Raw genomic sequence first — 15,722 nt, 5'->3', positions numbered from 1 at the left:
GGCAGCGTTTCCTCGTCGTGGCACGGAATTGGAAAACAAAGATAAAAACATGCCGCACAACACCACCGCCGTCCTCGTCCTCAACAGAGGAGGCAGTTCTTTCTCGTCAGTTGTACGTCGTCTATTGCATAATGACGCGCAAGATTTGTATCCCCGGCAAAAGACACTGCTATTATACGAATCACTTCGCGTATTCACCGATGTCCACGTACGCGAAAAACCTTTACACATACGACTTCCGCAGAGATGTCGAAGGCATCGAGAGGTATTATATACACCAGAGGGAAAGGGAAAGAGAGTGAGAAAGAAAATGAGAAATGTACGTGTATGTGCGTGCGTGCTTGCGCGCGCGCACGTGTGTGCGTGTGTGTGCGTGTGTCAAAGAGAGAGAGAGAAAGAGCAAGAGAAAAAGTTAGAGCGAGATAGAAAACACGAAACAGAGAAAGATAGAAGACACTAACGTGCTTCGCCTCGTGAATAGCGTAACCACGAGACGGTGCGTTAAACGCGGACGTAGGCGCGTTTACACGGTCGAGCTAACGTTCGGTACGTTAAAATGTAATTGAAGATAAAAACACGGGGAAAATGAGGCAAGCGGCTTCCTTCGCGGTACTCTCGTAGCGTACAATGGCGGAGCAAAAAACAGATTCGAAGGCAGCTTCTTTTGGCCAGTTTCCCCTTCTATACCGCTCACCTCGGTTCGGTGGCGCTCGACATAATCGCACATACACCCATCGAGATCCACGAATAATCGAGCGTTCCTTCAACACTTCACGCAACACGGCACGACTTTCATGCAACTCGCGTTCGGATATATAAATGTCCGTCACACCCAATGCACGATAATCCCTTACGATGATTCTCTTGTTAGAATTAACGCGCTTACTCCCTAACCGTTTCTGCGTCTCTTCTTGGTTATTGGTATATACGATGTTTCCGGTGAACCGAGAGTTTCCTTCCTTAATTACGGACACCGACGTTGATTTTATGGTAAGAGTCACACGAGTAACGCGAGCTATTTATCAATAATATATAGGAAATTCGACCAACTTCGGTGTTACTGAAGCGGGATCGACCAATACTGCAGTGCTGCTGCCGGATGTGGCCTTCGTGCCACGCTGCCCAATCGGATTCATTTTCTATGTATAATGTCGGCGGTAAAGTCCAATTCGCAGCTCGATACCGTGAATGCTAACGAAAAACCCTAGATTCTGGTTGAGATACTTTTCCCGCTCCTTCCATATACTATAGCACACCTGCTGATACACGTTAATTGCAAGCTCCTGTATACCGGAATTATGGCATCGCGTTTAAAACAACATAATGTTAATTCTTACACATATTTATGTGCAACTTCAATTAGTTACGTGTAATTAATTTGTCTTCTTAGTAGAAATTGTTCTTACATAATAAGAAAATTAGAACGTAACTTGATAAATGTACTATGTAGAATATTACAATAAACAATACGTGATGTGTTGAAATGAGCTACATTTATTTTCATTCTGATTCATAGCTATATATATTGTAGTAAACACTTGATACGTAATCAATTTTTTGCTTCGTAATGTTAAATTGTTATACAATACGAATAAATATTTTTTAATACGTGTTACCTTTTCTTTATCGATTTGGAACATACTTTTTAATATCCATCGGATAATAATACATTATGTATAAATATTTGTAAAGGATTACTGAAAATGTATAATAAGATAACGTAATTGTAAATCAACCATTCAACAATTATTATATAAGTTCCCCACAAAAATTGTTTTAAACGTAACAGACGATAAATTTACTATCTGTAAGTCATTGCGCAGATTTAAATATTTATATTGGTGTGTTATCGGTTTAATTATCAGTAGGTTCGTTAGATGGCGACATAAATATAATAGCAGAATAATAGTGTCAATACCGTGAACATCGTGTATAGATTAATATTTTTTAAATACGAGGAATATAATGATATCATTAAAATAAAATAATGTAAAATAATAAATAAACAAATATATAAAAAACAATAAATAAATATCTAAAAGTTCTACAAAATGGATATTGCTAAATCGTTATTTAATGTTCGTGATCATGAAGGTTATGTTGGAAAGGATGACCATAACGTTAGTATTTTTATCTATTTGATTTTAATGAATTTTTCATTCGATTATTTTATTTATAAGTAAAGGAGCATTAAAAGTTTGGTATTTGTGAAAATAAAGAGCTTTTGTAAAGTAATATTTAGTTTACCATAAATTAGCAAGTACCGGATTACACATCTGTTAGCATATTGTGCATTTGAAATTACACAATATCTTTACTCTTTAGAAAAAATTGGAAACTGCTGCTTCTGAAGATGAATTTGAAGTAGAAGTTTCAGGATTATGTGGCGAAATTTTATCTCCTGCACCAGGAGGTCCATTTTCTGCCTTAACGCCATCCATGTGGCCCCAAGATATTTTAGCTAAATTAAATCAACCTGATGATCCCAATTCGCAACCTGAATATAGGTGCTTATAACAAATTTTTTAGTATAAAATACTATTATAACACATGATAATTTAGTACATTATAATTAATTTTCTTATGTTTACAAATATAATCTATGCTAGGTTTGATGAATTTGGATTTCGTGTAGAAGAAGAAGATGGCCCAGAACAAAGTTCAAAAAAGTTGTTAGGTATCCCATTTGTTGAAGATCCCCAACATAGGTATGAAGAAATCAAATGAATAATAGTTATCAAATTAATAAAATTAATAAAGCTAACTTTAAATACTTCTATATTTAGACTACAATGGGTTGCTCTGTTGGAATTCAGCCATAATAAAGAAGTAGCTGAATTTTCTTGGCAAAATATGGATAGAAGGTTGCCACGTACAGATAAATTGCGAGATATGGTTCATCGTGGTATACCTCATTCTCTGAGACCTCAAATTTGGATGAGAATGTCAGGTAAGGAACATCAGGTTCTTGAATCGATTGCGTCCAATTATCTGGTCTGATTCCTAATTATGTTTTGAGGTCCCGAACAATACAAGAGTAATAAGATTTCACCCATTCCTGTCCAAATTTCTCATCGCAACAACTTCCCCCATCCCTAATATTTTATAATATACAGATACAAAATAAATTACTTTATTCAATGTTGCAGGAGCACTTCAGAAAAAATGTTCTTCTGAGATAATGTATAAAGATATAGTAAAAGCATCGAGTAATGACGCATTGGTAACTAATAAACAGATTGAAAAGGATCTTTTACGCATTATGCCTGCTAATGCATGCTTTAGCCACCTTCATAGCACAGGAATACCACGTTTAAGACGTGTTATGCGTGCTCTTGCTTGGCTATATCCTGATATTGGGTAATGATACTTTTATGAAATAATATTGTATGTAATATTAAATAATATTGTAATATCCTTATTTATTTATTGCATAATCTATTTATTTTGCAAAGATATTGCCAAGGTACAGGAACAATAGCAGCTTCTCTTTTGTTATTATTAGAAGAAGAAGATGCTTTTTGGATGATGGCTACAATAGTGGAAGATTTATTGCCAGCATCTTACTATTCTTCAACGTTATTAGGTAATATACTACTAACATGTAATAAATTATGTAGAAACATAATGGATTTTAATTTTAAAAATATTTCACAGGTATTCAAGCTGATCAAAGAGTACTTCGTACATTAGTAGCTAATTATCTCCCTGATATCGACCATGTTTTAGTTCAACATGATATAGAATTAAGTTTAATATCTTTACATTGGTTCCTGACTTTATTTGCATCTGTTGTACATAAGAAAATATTGCTCCGTATATGGGATATGTTTCTTTTTGATGGATCTATAGTTTTGTTTCAAGTTACACTTGGAATGTTAAAAATTAAAGGTATATAATATTTATAGTAAATATATTCACAAGTGTAAAATTCTAAATACCTTTTTAGAACATGAATTAAAGGAATTAGAAAACTCTGCGCAAATATTTAATGCTCTTTCGGATATACCCGGAGATATCGACGATGTTGATCTATTATTTAAAGTAAGTTCACATTTTCCAAATCTTATTAAAATTTGTTATACAGGTAATGAGCCAATTTCTATAACCGAAAGTTATCATCTTTTCTTAGACGTCTTTAGAAGTAAGTGGATCATTAACAGACGTTTTGGTTGAAACTCACAGACGTAGACACCTGGCATATTTAATGGCAGATCAAGGTGGCTTAGTGGGTAATCCCGATGCTGTACCAAATTTACCAAAACAACATCTCAATAGGTATAATAAATTTAAAATTATATCGTTCGAAATGTTTTCATTAAGTTTTTAATTAAATATTTATTTGTAATTAAATTTCTGTATTTTCTTGAAGGCGTCAAATGAAAAAAAATAAATCAATGTTTCAAACGTTCTTGTTTGGAAGTTATGATACTGAAGATGATGCAAAGTCAAAAAATATTCGACAGACAGGTATATTGATGTCATGAATAAAACAAACGTGACGTTTTAAAGAAATTGAAAATCACACGTTCTAAATATTTTAGAAATATTGGTTGATTTAAGAGAAGCTGTTTTGCAAGTTGCTAGACATTTTATAAATGTCGACCCTAAATTAAACAATATTGTGCTTATAGCAGATTATAGTATGGAGAGTCACGCGAAAGATCATGATAATTATGTTAATGTTTCACGCACTAGAAAAAGGAGAGCTAAGGCGTTATTAGGTATGTCATTAACATATATTTAAGTTATGAAAATATTCCTAATTATACGTAATATTAATATACAATAAGATCATTTCTCTTTCAATTTCTATGATCACATTATACAGATTTTGAAAGACATGATGATGATGAATTAGGTTTTCGAAAAAATGATATAATTACAATTATAAGCCAAAAAGATGAACATTGTTGGGTGGGAGAACTTAATGGATTAAGAGGATGGTTTCCTGCAAAATTTGTAGAATTATTAGATGAAAGAAGTAAACAATATACGTGTGCTGGAGATGATGCAGTTAGCGAAGCTGTTACTGATTTAGTCAGGGGAACTTTGTGCCCCGCTATTAAGGCAGTATTAGAACATGGAATGCGTAGACCATCATTCTTAGGTGGTCCATGTCATCCATGGCTTTTTATCGAAGAAGCTTCAAATAGAGAAGTGGAAAAGGACTTTAATTCAGTTTACAGTAGATTAGTATTATGTAAGACATATAGACTGGACGAAGATGGTAAAGTTCTCACGCCTGAAGAGGTAGTACTATTTATATCTTTACAATAGATTATTTGATCAAAATTTATAACCTAACCCTAACCAATTTTATTTCAGTTATTATACCGATGCGTTCAGTCAGTAAATTTAACCCACGATAATGCACATGCTCAAATGGATGTAAAATTAAGATCTCTTATTTGTCTTGGATTAAATGAACAAGTGTTACATTTATGGCTTGAAGTTTTATGTTCGTGTGTAGAAGTTGTACAAAAATGGTACTAGATATATATTGAACAAAATAATAATAGTTTATTATAATTCTATTATATTTTTTATTGCAATAATTTACGTATTATTAATTTTACAGGTACCAACCGTGGAGTTTTATCAATAGTCCTGGCTGGGTACAAATTAAATGTGAATTAAGAATATTAAGTCAATTTGCATTTAATTTAAATCCTGATTGGGAATTACCACCAAAAAAAGAACAATCACAACCTCTGAAAGATGGCGTGCGTGATATGCTAGTTAAACATCATTTGTTTAGTTGGGATCTTTAGCAAACAATACGAATTTTTGTACTAAATATCGTGTATGTTATATGCAACAATAATACAAGGTAATTGTGTAGTACAAATCACTTGCTATTATGTATGTAGAATGAGCATTGTATGTGCGAGCGTGTGCGTGCATGCGTACATATGCGCGAGCGCGCGCGCGCGCGTGTGTGTGTTAGATAAAAATTTATTTCTAAATTTTTATCTAAATATAAGTTATTTTATCCTCATTGTTTAGTGTAAACAGATGTTAATGAATCTCACTAATCAAATTTTTGATTGCGTTAATGACGATTAAAAGTGAATTGTATATACATTCATATATACGTATGTTACATGTGGTGGTTAATTCTATTTAACGAAAGAAGTTAAACGGATAAATCTATTGTGTATATCTCATTAAAATCAGCGTGATAAATATTACTATTTGTACTTTAAAAAGTTTTAATGATAATTTGCATGCATATATTATTTATTCATGTTTAAGTTCTAATGTATACAAATATCTTTAAAAAATAAAACTTTTCATTTAAATTTATAAGATTTTTAATATAGCGTAGAAAATTTCCCTGTTTTACAAAATATGTTACAGTGGTAAATCTTTATCTTCCAAAAGATTTTTAAGTGGGAATTTTCTGTCTTTACGACAACATGGATCAGTCAAATTAGCATCAATAATTTTTATATTAAGTTGGTCAATCTTTTCGTCGGCCACAGCCGATGGTCTAGACAAAAATTTATCCCAGTGAAAAGGTTCTCGTTTATACAAATTTTTATATTTTTCTATAGTTGAGGTATCAATATGTAAGTCATGTACATCTAAAGTATTTTGGAAAAATTCTTTTCCAAAATCTATTTTACAGTCGCATTTACGTTTTTTTATATAGATGAAATGTAAGTCCATAACATTCGTACCAGTAAAACCAGTTTTAAATAAATCTGTACCTCTCTTAAATCGAGAATATAAATTATATGAATCATTCTCATTTAAAGTATTTTCAGGTAACATACGCTCTACTTCCATTGTTTGAAGTATAAATGGAACTACATTATCCTCATCATTTTCATCTATTTCTTTATTAGGCCTAACTTCTTTTTCCATTGTTTTTATTATTTCTTTCTTTTTATTTGTTATAAACCCACTTAATTGTTGCGTTTTGCATAGATCTTTACGTTGCTGCTGTATGTTAAGTTGTTCTTGCTCTTCCAGTTTTTTCCTAAGAGCTTCTTTCTTTTCCTCCTCTTTAATTATTACTTTTGATGCTATAGACTTTACTCTTGCATATACATCATGTATCAGTGGGCCAATAGCAGGATAACCAAATGCACCTGCTGCATCAGTTGGACCATCTTGTCCATCTGTTCCTGCGCTCAACATTATTATTTCATATTCCGAAAATCGAGGATAACCTTTAATTTTTGCCAACCAGTCTAATGAAAAATGTAGCGCTAATTCTTGATTTCTACCACCTTTCCCTTTTCCTTTAACTACTACTGTTGGTTCACCACCTCCAATCAATACTATTCCTTCTTCACTCATATTATCAATTAAGTTATAAATTTCATCCACTTTAGCAGCAGATAAAGAAAGTACGGGTATATCTTTTACTTTTTCAAAAAATTCTTCTTTTTCTAAAGCTTTATCCAATGCAAGACATATCAAACTTGTTATATGAACATATGCTAAACTGACGTCATGTACATTACCTACAACATCGGGCCTTAATATTATTGGAGTTAACTTGTGATGATATGCTTGCAAAGAAGCTGCTTCAATCGCCACTGTATTATTTCCCAAAATAATATTAGTTACATGCTTGAATTGTTTTTTCTTTCGAGTTAGCAATTTCTTATCTTTAAATTTTTCCTTAGATGTTAAAAGTTTTTTCACATCACCATCTACACGTTCAAATAAATTATATTTTTTCAATATAGCTATTACCTCTTTTGGACTTTTACTATTGTATACCGTCGGACCACTAGCAATTAACTCTATAGGATCATCTACAATATCAGATAATATTAAACTGATAATTGTAGCTGGATAGGCCATTCGAGCTAAACCACCACCTTTCACCATAGATAATTTACTTCTCACTATATTAAGCTCTTTTATATCAGCTCCAGCTGCTTGAAGCATTTTACAAACATATAATTTATCTTCACATTCAATTACTGGCCTTGGCATATAAAGCAACGCAGAACCACCACCGGATATCAATACAATTAAAGTATCATTTTCTGTAAGAGATTCGACTAAGTCTATAATTTCATGTGTTGTTTCTAGAGATCTATCATCCGGCTGATTATGTTCAGAACCTTCGTAATATTTTACTACGCCACTTCCTATTAAAGGAAAATATGATTTGTCTTCAGATTTCCACATCGAGTCTGTCGATGCAGAGGGAACACTAACTACACCTCTCTTCAAATAACTGCCAAGCATATGTTCAAGAACTACTGCCATACCCATGACAGCTTTGCCAAAACCAACTAAATAAACATTTTCTTTAAGTTCAAAACTTTGGTCTCCAATGTATAACATTCCATCTTTAAATTTAACTTTATTTAGCATAAGAGTTTTAGGTGAAACTGCATTAACACCAGCAAAATACATATCTTTTAATACAAATTTAGATTTTTCCAAAGCTTTTGGGTCTGTTGACATCTTTCTACGTGTTAATTTTACAATGCTTAATAGGTTAGATTGAGAAAAAGCTTGATTACTGAAACAGTGTCAAAAGATTATTGTGAATACACATAACAAAACACTTACATTAGACTATAATTAAAATACTTACCTGTACCGCGCTAATTTATGTAATATTCTTTCATAGCGCATCTCCAATCAACTAATATCACAAATATATTTGTACGGAATAAGATTTATCAGATAAGCTCTATAAAAATTACTTCATTTGTATTCGTAAATCTTTTCCAATGCAATCTGCGCATATTAAATATACCCTTTTCTAAATATTTATTCTGAACAATATCTTTAATCGATATTGCATAAAAAGTATTGAAATGCACAGAGAAAATACGAAACATGCATAATTATATTATATTGACACTTTGTATGATATTGCGTTTTATTTTGATTCTGCATTGAACTATACATATACATGTATTACACATATTTAACGTTAGAAATATTACTACTACAATACAACTGCTACTAACACTACGATTATACAAATACAAAACTATAAAGCCAAATTGAAGTACATTTTACGTTCTTAAACAATATTAAATAATTTCAACAAATATTCAAACGTTCAACAAACATTTGGTGCAAACGATAGTAAAAATTAAAAATTTCATCCTACTCATCATTAAATAGTAACAATGATAGTTTCCGAGAATCATTCATCCGCATATATTTTGTGGCTCTTATAAGAGCCGTTTTATATGAAGCTGAGTAGACGGAATCCGTAGAAATTTAACCACCGAATCCGTACAGCGTTCTTCCTTGACGCTTCAGGGCGTAAACCACGTCCATTGCGGTTACAGTTTTCCTTTTTGCGTGTTCAGTATATGTGACAGCGTCACGAATTACGTTCTCAAGGAATACCTTCAGTACACCTCGGGTTTCTTCATAGATCAAACCAGAGATTCGTTTTACGCCACCACGTCTTGCTAGACGACGAATGGCAGGCTTCGTGATACCTTGGATATTATCACGAAGAACCTTCCTGTGTCTCTTCGCTCCTCCTTTTCCCAATCCCTTTCCTCCCTTTCCACGGCCGGTCATGATGAAAACTTTTCTTGAACACAAGAAACAGCTATCTCTGAGAGATATCCCAGAACTGTCGTTTAGCAACAGAGGTCCGCAGTTATATATCAGGCGTCGTTTAAGTTCTCCCCACCACTACCTTACCAGCCAATCACAGAAAAGTCGGCTTCAAGTGGATCTCGCTGGAGTACAGCTGCCCGCTACAACGTATTCTGCAGTTGTAACGAACATCTGCTGAAAATCTGTCAGTCAGCACACAAAGAACACATCCTCTACTGCTGTATATAATACATGTAAAGAACACTTTTTTTTTTTATTTATTAAAATTTACAATCAATTCTCGCATTGAGAAGAGAACACTTTTGATGTAAATTAAATGATGTAAACACGTATATATTAACGCTTCGCTAACTGATCATTATATTGGAGATTTTATTTAGCTAGTTATCAAAAGGCAGTTCCTAAAAAGAAGGATGGTCATAAAATGCGAAATTTCTATTCCTTTAGACACTCAAAATTTTAGTAAGCATCATTCTATTAATACTAAATTATCATAAAAGTACAATCATTCATGATTACTGGAAATATAATGAAGAAGTTGTAAAAGATGTAAATGAAATTGACAATGCCCCGAAGAACGACGACTAACTTAAAATAATTATAACTTCGAACTAAATGTATCAAATGCAAGAATTCGAACTCTATGTTATTAAGAAAATTCGATATTTATATAGTATGTAAAAATATATTATTCAAATTGTTAATTAATAGCAATAAAATGCGGCGAATTAAAGTAAAATATTGCGATACTAATATTCTACGAAATACATTTGTTATTAATGTTTGTTAGTTCTAAAATAAGATGAAATGTATTGAATACGAAAAATTATTGTTATATGTTGTTATTCTCTTTTTCAAATAATAGTTTTTCAATGAAATCATCGTTAACATCAAAGTATAGGATGATATAAAGTATAGGAAGATATAATGTAAATACGGTTCAAGCGCGGCCGTACAGCTTGAAATGTACATATTATGCGCAGTGTATAGTGTAGTGCATTTGTAGTATAAAATAGAAAATATTTATTTATTTTTTTTATTTATCATTATTGTTATATCGCTGCTTGCGTTCTAAATCGCTCGTGCATCTATCTACTATCGTGCATATCTATCGTGCATATCTATCGTACCTTCGGGCTACAAGTTGTCATCTAGGAATTATATCTACTCAACAGTGTAACTTAAGTGTTGAAAATAAAACCTTATAAGTCTGTGAATCACAGTGTTATACTAATTCAACCACCCCTCTTCTCCTAACGGAAATCAGGGGATCGATCAACTCGTGGTGTCGATTGTTATAATCGTAACGGGAATTTACGACTCCCGTTGACGTCTCTCCTAGCGACTACGTCTCCCCGCGATTGGTCGAATAAACAACACCGCTCCGCACCTTTGTTAGACGGAGCGCCCGTCCCGTTGACCGCGGCTACGTTGGCATTGACCGCGGCTACGTTGGGCGACAGGCTGTCGCCCCGAGCCAAAGCTCACCGTCACTAATCCCGGACGGTTACCATCGGCTTGGATAACTGCGATTGTTTCATTACGGCTATAGGAGACTCTAGATTACAATGTTAGGAGGTTATCCTGAAGTTCCAGAGGGGCCCCGGCGTCCTTTCATCTCCGACATATAGGATATCCTAAAATAATAGCTACGGAAAAATTTCCAAATATTTTGACTAATAAATTTGAAAATTTTCCATGAAATTTCTTATTTTAATCATTTTACAAAATTTAGTAACGTGACCGATGATTATTGTGACAATTGTGTAAATCCGAAGGATTAAAAGGACAAAGCAAAATCCGAGAAGATCCTTCGTCTTGAAGATAATTTTTGGCCCTTAAAAGGGCCATTTCGTGGATATATTGTTGCCGTTTGAATGTTTGACAAAACACCCCTTTGTCTGATAGCGACTCCAGATAGTGATTTGTTTAATTCCTCGTCATTATGGATGGCGAGTTGAATGTGTCTGGGTATGATTCTGGATTTTTTATTGTCTCGTGCTGCATTTTCAGTCAATTCCAGAACTTCAGCAGCCAAATATTCCATAATGTTTTCTTTTTATTTATTAATATTTACAATCAATTCTCGCATTGAGAATTTTCAGTAATTCATATTCCATAACTAGAGTCAGGTAGACAGGAGCACCAGACTCCACGCGTTTGGCGCAATTACCTTTCGTCAAAAGTCTATGGATACGACTAACGGGAAATGCGAGTTCCGCTTTGAACAAACGAGACGAATTTCCCTTCGCCTTTGTTTTCCCTCATTTTTCGCGACTGGACATTTTAGATTTATACTAAAATGAAGACAAATGATTAAATAGAACAGTTATTAGGTTGTCCGGAAAGTTCTTTTCGTTTTTTAAATAGGAGGTAAGTATAAAATATATTTCCTTCTGTGTAACTTTCTTAAATAATGTATGATCCTTTCTGTTCTACCACCTTTTGCCACCTCTCCGGTAGCCTCATAATACCATTTTTCCAAAATTCTCTCGGCTTACTTTTAAAATATTCTTCGAGGCCATTTTTCACTTCGTTTACTGATTTGGATTTTCTATCGCGAAGAAAATCCTTTAGGGGGAGAAACAAATAATAGTGCGATGGTACAAGGTCTGGAGAATATGGAGGATGTGGTAAAACATCCCAATCAAACTCTAGAAGTTTCATTTGCACCGCTAAAGAAATGTGTGGCCTCGTGTTATCGTAGTGGAATACGAAGCCACGTTTGTTCATCATTTCAGGACGTTTTGTGATAATGGCTTCCTTAAGTTTTTCGAGTTGGGTGCAATATTTTTCACTGTTGATCGTTTGCCCTTCCGGAAGTAATTCGTAGTAGAGGATACCCTTCCAGTCCCACCAAATTGAAAGAAGTAATTCGTAGTAGAGGATATTTGCCCTTCCGGAAGTAATTCGTAGTAGAGGATACCCTTCCAGTCCCACCAAATTGAAAGCAGCACCTTCTTCGGGTGAAGTCCAGGTCTTGCTACCGTTGGAGGACACTTATCTCGACTCGACCAGGATCGCTTGCGCGCAATGCTATCATAGAGAATCCAACTTTCATCTCCAGTAATTAACTTTTCTAAAAATGGCTCTGTTTTGTTGCGTTGAATTAGCAAATCGCATATCAAAATTCGATTCATGCGATTGCTCTCCGTCAGATGATGGGGGAGCCACACGTCGTAGCGATTAACGTACCCAAGCTTTGTTACATACTCATGAATCGTTGTTCGCGGAATGTTTAAAGCATCTTCTATCTCACGAAGGCTAGACTTTGGATTTTCATCGAGATAGGCCTTGATAAGGTCAATATCAGTGGTGGATGGACGACCGCTGCGGTCTTCATCTTTCAGATTAAAATTTCCGGTTCTAAACCTCCTAAACCAAGTCCGAACTGTTTGAACAGTTATAGACCGATCACCATAAACGTCACAAATCTCCTTTGCAGTGTTTTTAGGCGTACTACATTTTTTAAAGCACTGATACATAATGTAGCGAAACCGCATCTTTTGATCTTCCATTTTTCATCGCGCAAAAAACATTCGATACACTTTCTAACATCGAAAATTGTTCTCTTCCCTACGTCGTTACTCGAACAATGTAAACGAATACGCAAAGCAGTACAAGAACATCATTCATATAGGGTCTGTGGCAACAAAAGCTGACCAATCGCTGACGAGCAGCGTTCTCATTGGTTCGGAAATACAATAATTTTATAAGCTGTTATTTTATATTATTTTTATAAATGAATAATTTTGCAATTTGATAATATATTTGAAATTTAAAATTTCATTCTTAAATTGTGTTATGTTAATATATAATATATCATATATATATATATTAACATAACACAATTATATTTAATAATAATAATTATATTTTATATAATGTAATGATCTAACAAAAAGCATTTTTTATATTAATATATAATGCTTAAATATTGATTGATAGAAGAAAAATTTTATGTATTTTGTATTATATTTAATGAGATATATTTTGTTTAAATATCTCTCCATAAATTATAACTACAATTGCTTTTAGAATACTTATTGTATTGTTTCTTCGCCGTATTTTTCATTCTGAATATGTATATATTTATATATGTATTGAATAGAAGACGTACATGTATTCTTTTGTTTAGAAAAGGCAGCTTAAAATTTAGAACACGAAATATAAAAAATTGATTATGTGAAATAATCGTTACTCAATATTCTTTAATGTAGATTAATTATTTTGCAAAGAATCATACATATATTTGAAACAGAGAACAATTTACAATCAATTCTCGCATTGAGAATTTTCAGTAAATAACCATCTGCTATCTCCTAATTTGATCATAAATTACCTAAAAAGGTCTATATATATCTTTCTTTCTTTATTACAAGGTTCAATTCATACACCAAAAAGAAAGTAGTAAAAATTGATAATAGCAATATTACTTTAGTTACTGTATAAATTTTACTTTATAATAAGCACTTTAAATAAATTATATACTATTGTAATATATTAATCAATTATGCAATGCCAATAGTATAGAAAAGAAAAGAAATAATTTAAAAGATTGGCTAAAACCAAGAATAAATGTACTAAATTATTATTAATTTACTATCAACCTACTCTTTTACCTAGCCCATTATTCTTCCTTTCTACCTTATAAGCGTGAGTTTCGGAAATAATTTTTATTTATAAGTACTGAAGTTACAAACTATGTGAAAATATTTTATTAATATATTCTATTGTTTTAGTTTATCAATATGTGTACATACATATATTAATTCTTTTGCGTTAAATTTTTAAAGCTACATATTATTTTCTCTTGCGTAACTTTCACTATAAAATACATGATATTTGTTAGTTCAATTTTGTTACACACATCCATTATGTTCTTTAATATAAAAAAAGAAAACTATATAATTTTTACACTTTCAATTTGTAAAAAAGGCCTTAGAAATATGTTAGATATGTTACGCGTATAAAATCAATTGTATCGTGGAGAATGCAATGGTAGCAGCAGCGCGCCAATCAGATTGTAGAAAGGCGCTAGCAGTTCCAAGCTGAATTGTGATTGGTTCAACGTAGCCCCTATTCCAGCGTATAAAAGGAATGCGTCCTCACTGCGCTCAGTATTCTCTGAAAGAGTGAGTCGTACGGTTGTATTCATCTACGATAATTCGAAGATTTGAAGCATCATCATGCCGCCGAAAGTTAGTGGAAAAGCTGTGAAGAAAGCTGGTAAGGCTCAGAAGAATATTAGTAAAGCTGACAAGAAGAAGAAGAGGAGGAGGAAGGAAAGCTACGCTATTTACATTTACAAGGTGTTGAAACAAGTACACCCTGACACCGGTATATCCAGCAAAGCGATGAGCATCATGAACAGTTTCGTCAATGATGTCTTCGAACGCATTGCAGCAGAAGCATCAAGATTGGCGCATTACAACAAACGTTCTACAATTACATCTCGTGAAATTCAAACTGCTGTAAGACTTTTACTTCCCGGAGAATTAGCAAAACACGCAGTCAGTGAAGGCACCAAAGCAGTCACCAAGTACACTAGCTCAAAATAGACAGTCACAAACTGTTTAAGAAACAAAAACGGTCCTTTTCAGGACCAAAAAATTTTCAAACATGATGGAACATTTACTTACGTTCTGAACATAATGTGCAGTACGAAACTTTATATTTTGTTCATATACATATAGACGTACACTTTGCTTTAGATTATTTTACCATGAGATAAAATAGTAGTGAATATATTTTGTATATTTTGATTATTTTAAATTCAATACTATGCATGCATATGCAGGCTTCGAATTATGCAAATTTTGATACTGTGATAGCGCATTTTAGTAGCGTTATATATATATATATATACATATATATATATATAAGAAATTAAGGTAGAATGGTCTTGTTTATTGTAAGATTGATCTTTTGTTAATACAATGATTAATAATACAATTTTATGTAGAATAACTTTCTATTTCTTAATTGCATAATTATTTGTAAAAGAGAAATCGTTTGATGCTTGAATATACTTCAGTTTAATTGTATGATTTTAATTGATAAAATGAAATTACATTTTCGTACCTTTTATATTCTAATAATGGATATATAGATGTGATTCATCATGATAGATTCATCATGAATCACGATAGTGA

At 32.9% G+C, this 15,722-nt stretch overlaps 6 protein-coding genes across 9 annotated transcripts in view; 2 read left to right on the top strand and 4 right to left on the bottom strand.

Annotated features, from left to right (window-relative positions):
• Positions 1-1,101, bottom strand: part of LOC100750147 (KAT8 regulatory NSL complex subunit 1) — an 8,703-nt gene extending 7,602 nt beyond the window's left edge. The window contains exon 1 of the mRNA XM_033320073.1: positions 695-1,101. The gene's annotated coding sequence lies outside the window, so the exon portion shown is untranslated. The remainder of the gene's footprint in view (positions 1-694) is intronic.
• Positions 1,102-1,859: 758 nt separating this feature from the next.
• Positions 1,860-6,001, top strand: LOC100750032 (small G protein signaling modulator 3 homolog). 2 transcript variants are annotated; one of them, XM_024366711.2, is made up of 14 exons: positions 1,860-2,124; positions 2,326-2,507; positions 2,610-2,708; positions 2,787-2,950; positions 3,150-3,360; positions 3,456-3,586; positions 3,658-3,891; positions 3,950-4,044; positions 4,133-4,278; positions 4,373-4,470; positions 4,545-4,724; positions 4,832-5,253; positions 5,329-5,489; positions 5,582-6,001. In XM_024366711.2, exons 1-14 carry the CDS (start codon positions 2,077-2,079, stop codon positions 5,772-5,774), a joined length of 2,364 nt encoding a protein of 787 aa, XP_024222479.1. In that variant the 5' UTR covers positions 1,860-2,076; the 3' UTR covers positions 5,775-6,001. The 2 variants fall into 2 exon arrangements, with proteins under 2 accessions (XP_024222479.1, XP_012239514.1); XM_012384091.2 differs by having other exon boundaries at positions 2,052-2,120.
• A 229-nt stretch (positions 6,002-6,230) lies between these two features.
• On the bottom strand, positions 6,231-9,196 carry LOC100746136 (glycerate kinase-like). The gene is made up of 3 exons (XM_012384093.3): positions 8,821-9,196; positions 8,573-8,756; positions 6,231-8,497 (listed from the first exon to the last, which is right to left on the bottom strand). Exons 2-3 carry the CDS (start codon positions 8,611-8,613, stop codon positions 6,358-6,360), a joined length of 2,181 nt encoding a protein of 726 aa, XP_012239516.1. The 5' UTR covers positions 8,614-8,756; positions 8,821-9,196; the 3' UTR covers positions 6,231-6,357.
• On the bottom strand, positions 8,850-9,605 carry LOC105680572 (histone H4). Its single transcript, XM_012384094.3, has one exon. The coding sequence runs from the start codon at positions 9,523-9,525 to the stop codon at positions 9,214-9,216; it is 312 nt and encodes a 103-aa protein (XP_012239517.1). The 5' UTR covers positions 9,526-9,605; the 3' UTR covers positions 8,850-9,213.
• Positions 9,606-11,265: 1,660 nt separating this feature from the next.
• Positions 11,266-13,213, bottom strand: LOC100745893 (histone-lysine N-methyltransferase SETMAR). Of its 3 annotated transcripts, none has more exons than XM_033320055.1 (3): positions 12,508-13,213; positions 12,301-12,424; positions 11,266-12,234 (listed from the first exon to the last, which is right to left on the bottom strand). In XM_033320055.1, the coding sequence occupies exons 1-3, from the start codon at positions 13,083-13,085 to the stop codon at positions 11,977-11,979; spliced, it is 960 nt and encodes a 319-aa protein (XP_033175946.1). In that variant the 5' UTR covers positions 13,086-13,213; the 3' UTR covers positions 11,266-11,976. The 3 variants fall into 3 exon arrangements, with proteins under 3 accessions (XP_033175946.1, XP_033175945.1, XP_024222499.2); XM_033320054.1 differs by having other exon boundaries at positions 11,266-11,864; positions 11,972-12,424; positions 12,508-13,211; XM_024366731.2 differs by having other exon boundaries at positions 11,266-12,424; positions 12,508-13,210.
• A 1,463-nt stretch (positions 13,214-14,676) lies between these two features.
• On the top strand, positions 14,677-15,614 carry LOC100749911 (histone H2B). The gene has a single exon (XM_003488448.4). The coding sequence runs from the start codon at positions 14,757-14,759 to the stop codon at positions 15,126-15,128; it is 372 nt and encodes a 123-aa protein (XP_003488496.1). The 5' UTR covers positions 14,677-14,756; the 3' UTR covers positions 15,129-15,614.
• The last annotated feature ends 108 nt before the right edge of the window (positions 15,615-15,722 follow it).

This window comes from Bombus impatiens, unplaced genomic scaffold (assembly GCF_000188095.3).
Source record: "Bombus impatiens unplaced genomic scaffold, BIMP_2.2 scf_0233, whole genome shotgun sequence".
NCBI lineage: Eukaryota > Metazoa > Arthropoda > Insecta > Hymenoptera > Apidae > Bombus > Bombus impatiens.
Note: the sequence above shows the minus strand (reverse complement) of the source record. Positions and strands in the feature narration are given on the sequence as shown.

Excerpts from the sequence above, each read along its gene's own strand:
- LOC100750032 (XM_012384091.2), top strand. The coding sequence starts at position 2,052 with ATGGATATTGCTAAATCGTTATTTAATGTTCGTGATCATGAAGGTTAT. Across the intron at positions 4,045-4,132 it reads ATGTTGATCTATTATTTAAA|ACGTCTTTAGAAGTAAGTGG; the intron begins GTAAGTTCACAT and ends ATCTTTTCTTAG. Across the intron at positions 4,725-4,831 it reads GAGAGCTAAGGCGTTATTAG|ATTTTGAAAGACATGATGAT; the intron begins GTATGTCATTAA and ends CACATTATACAG.
- LOC100746136 (XM_012384093.3), bottom strand. The coding sequence starts at position 8,613 with ATGCGCTATGAAAGAATATTACATAAATTAGCGCGGTACAG. Across the intron at positions 8,498-8,572 it reads CATAAATTAGCGCGGTACAG|TAATCAAGCTTTTTCTCAAT; the intron begins GTAAGTATTTTA and ends ACACTGTTTCAG.
- LOC105680572 (XM_012384094.3), bottom strand. The coding sequence starts at position 9,525 with ATGACCGGCCGTGGAAAGGGAGGAAAGGGATTGGGAAAAGGAGGAGCG.
- LOC100745893 (XM_033320054.1), bottom strand. The coding sequence starts at position 13,085 with ATGGAAGATCAAAAGATGCGGTTTCGCTACATTATGTATCAGTGCTTT. Across the intron at positions 12,425-12,507 it reads AAGGTGCTGCTTTCAATTTG|GTGGGACTGGAAGGGTATCC; the intron begins GTGGGACTGGAA and ends TCTTTCAATTTG.
- LOC100749911 (XM_003488448.4), top strand. The coding sequence starts at position 14,757 with ATGCCGCCGAAAGTTAGTGGAAAAGCTGTGAAGAAAGCTGGTAAGGCT.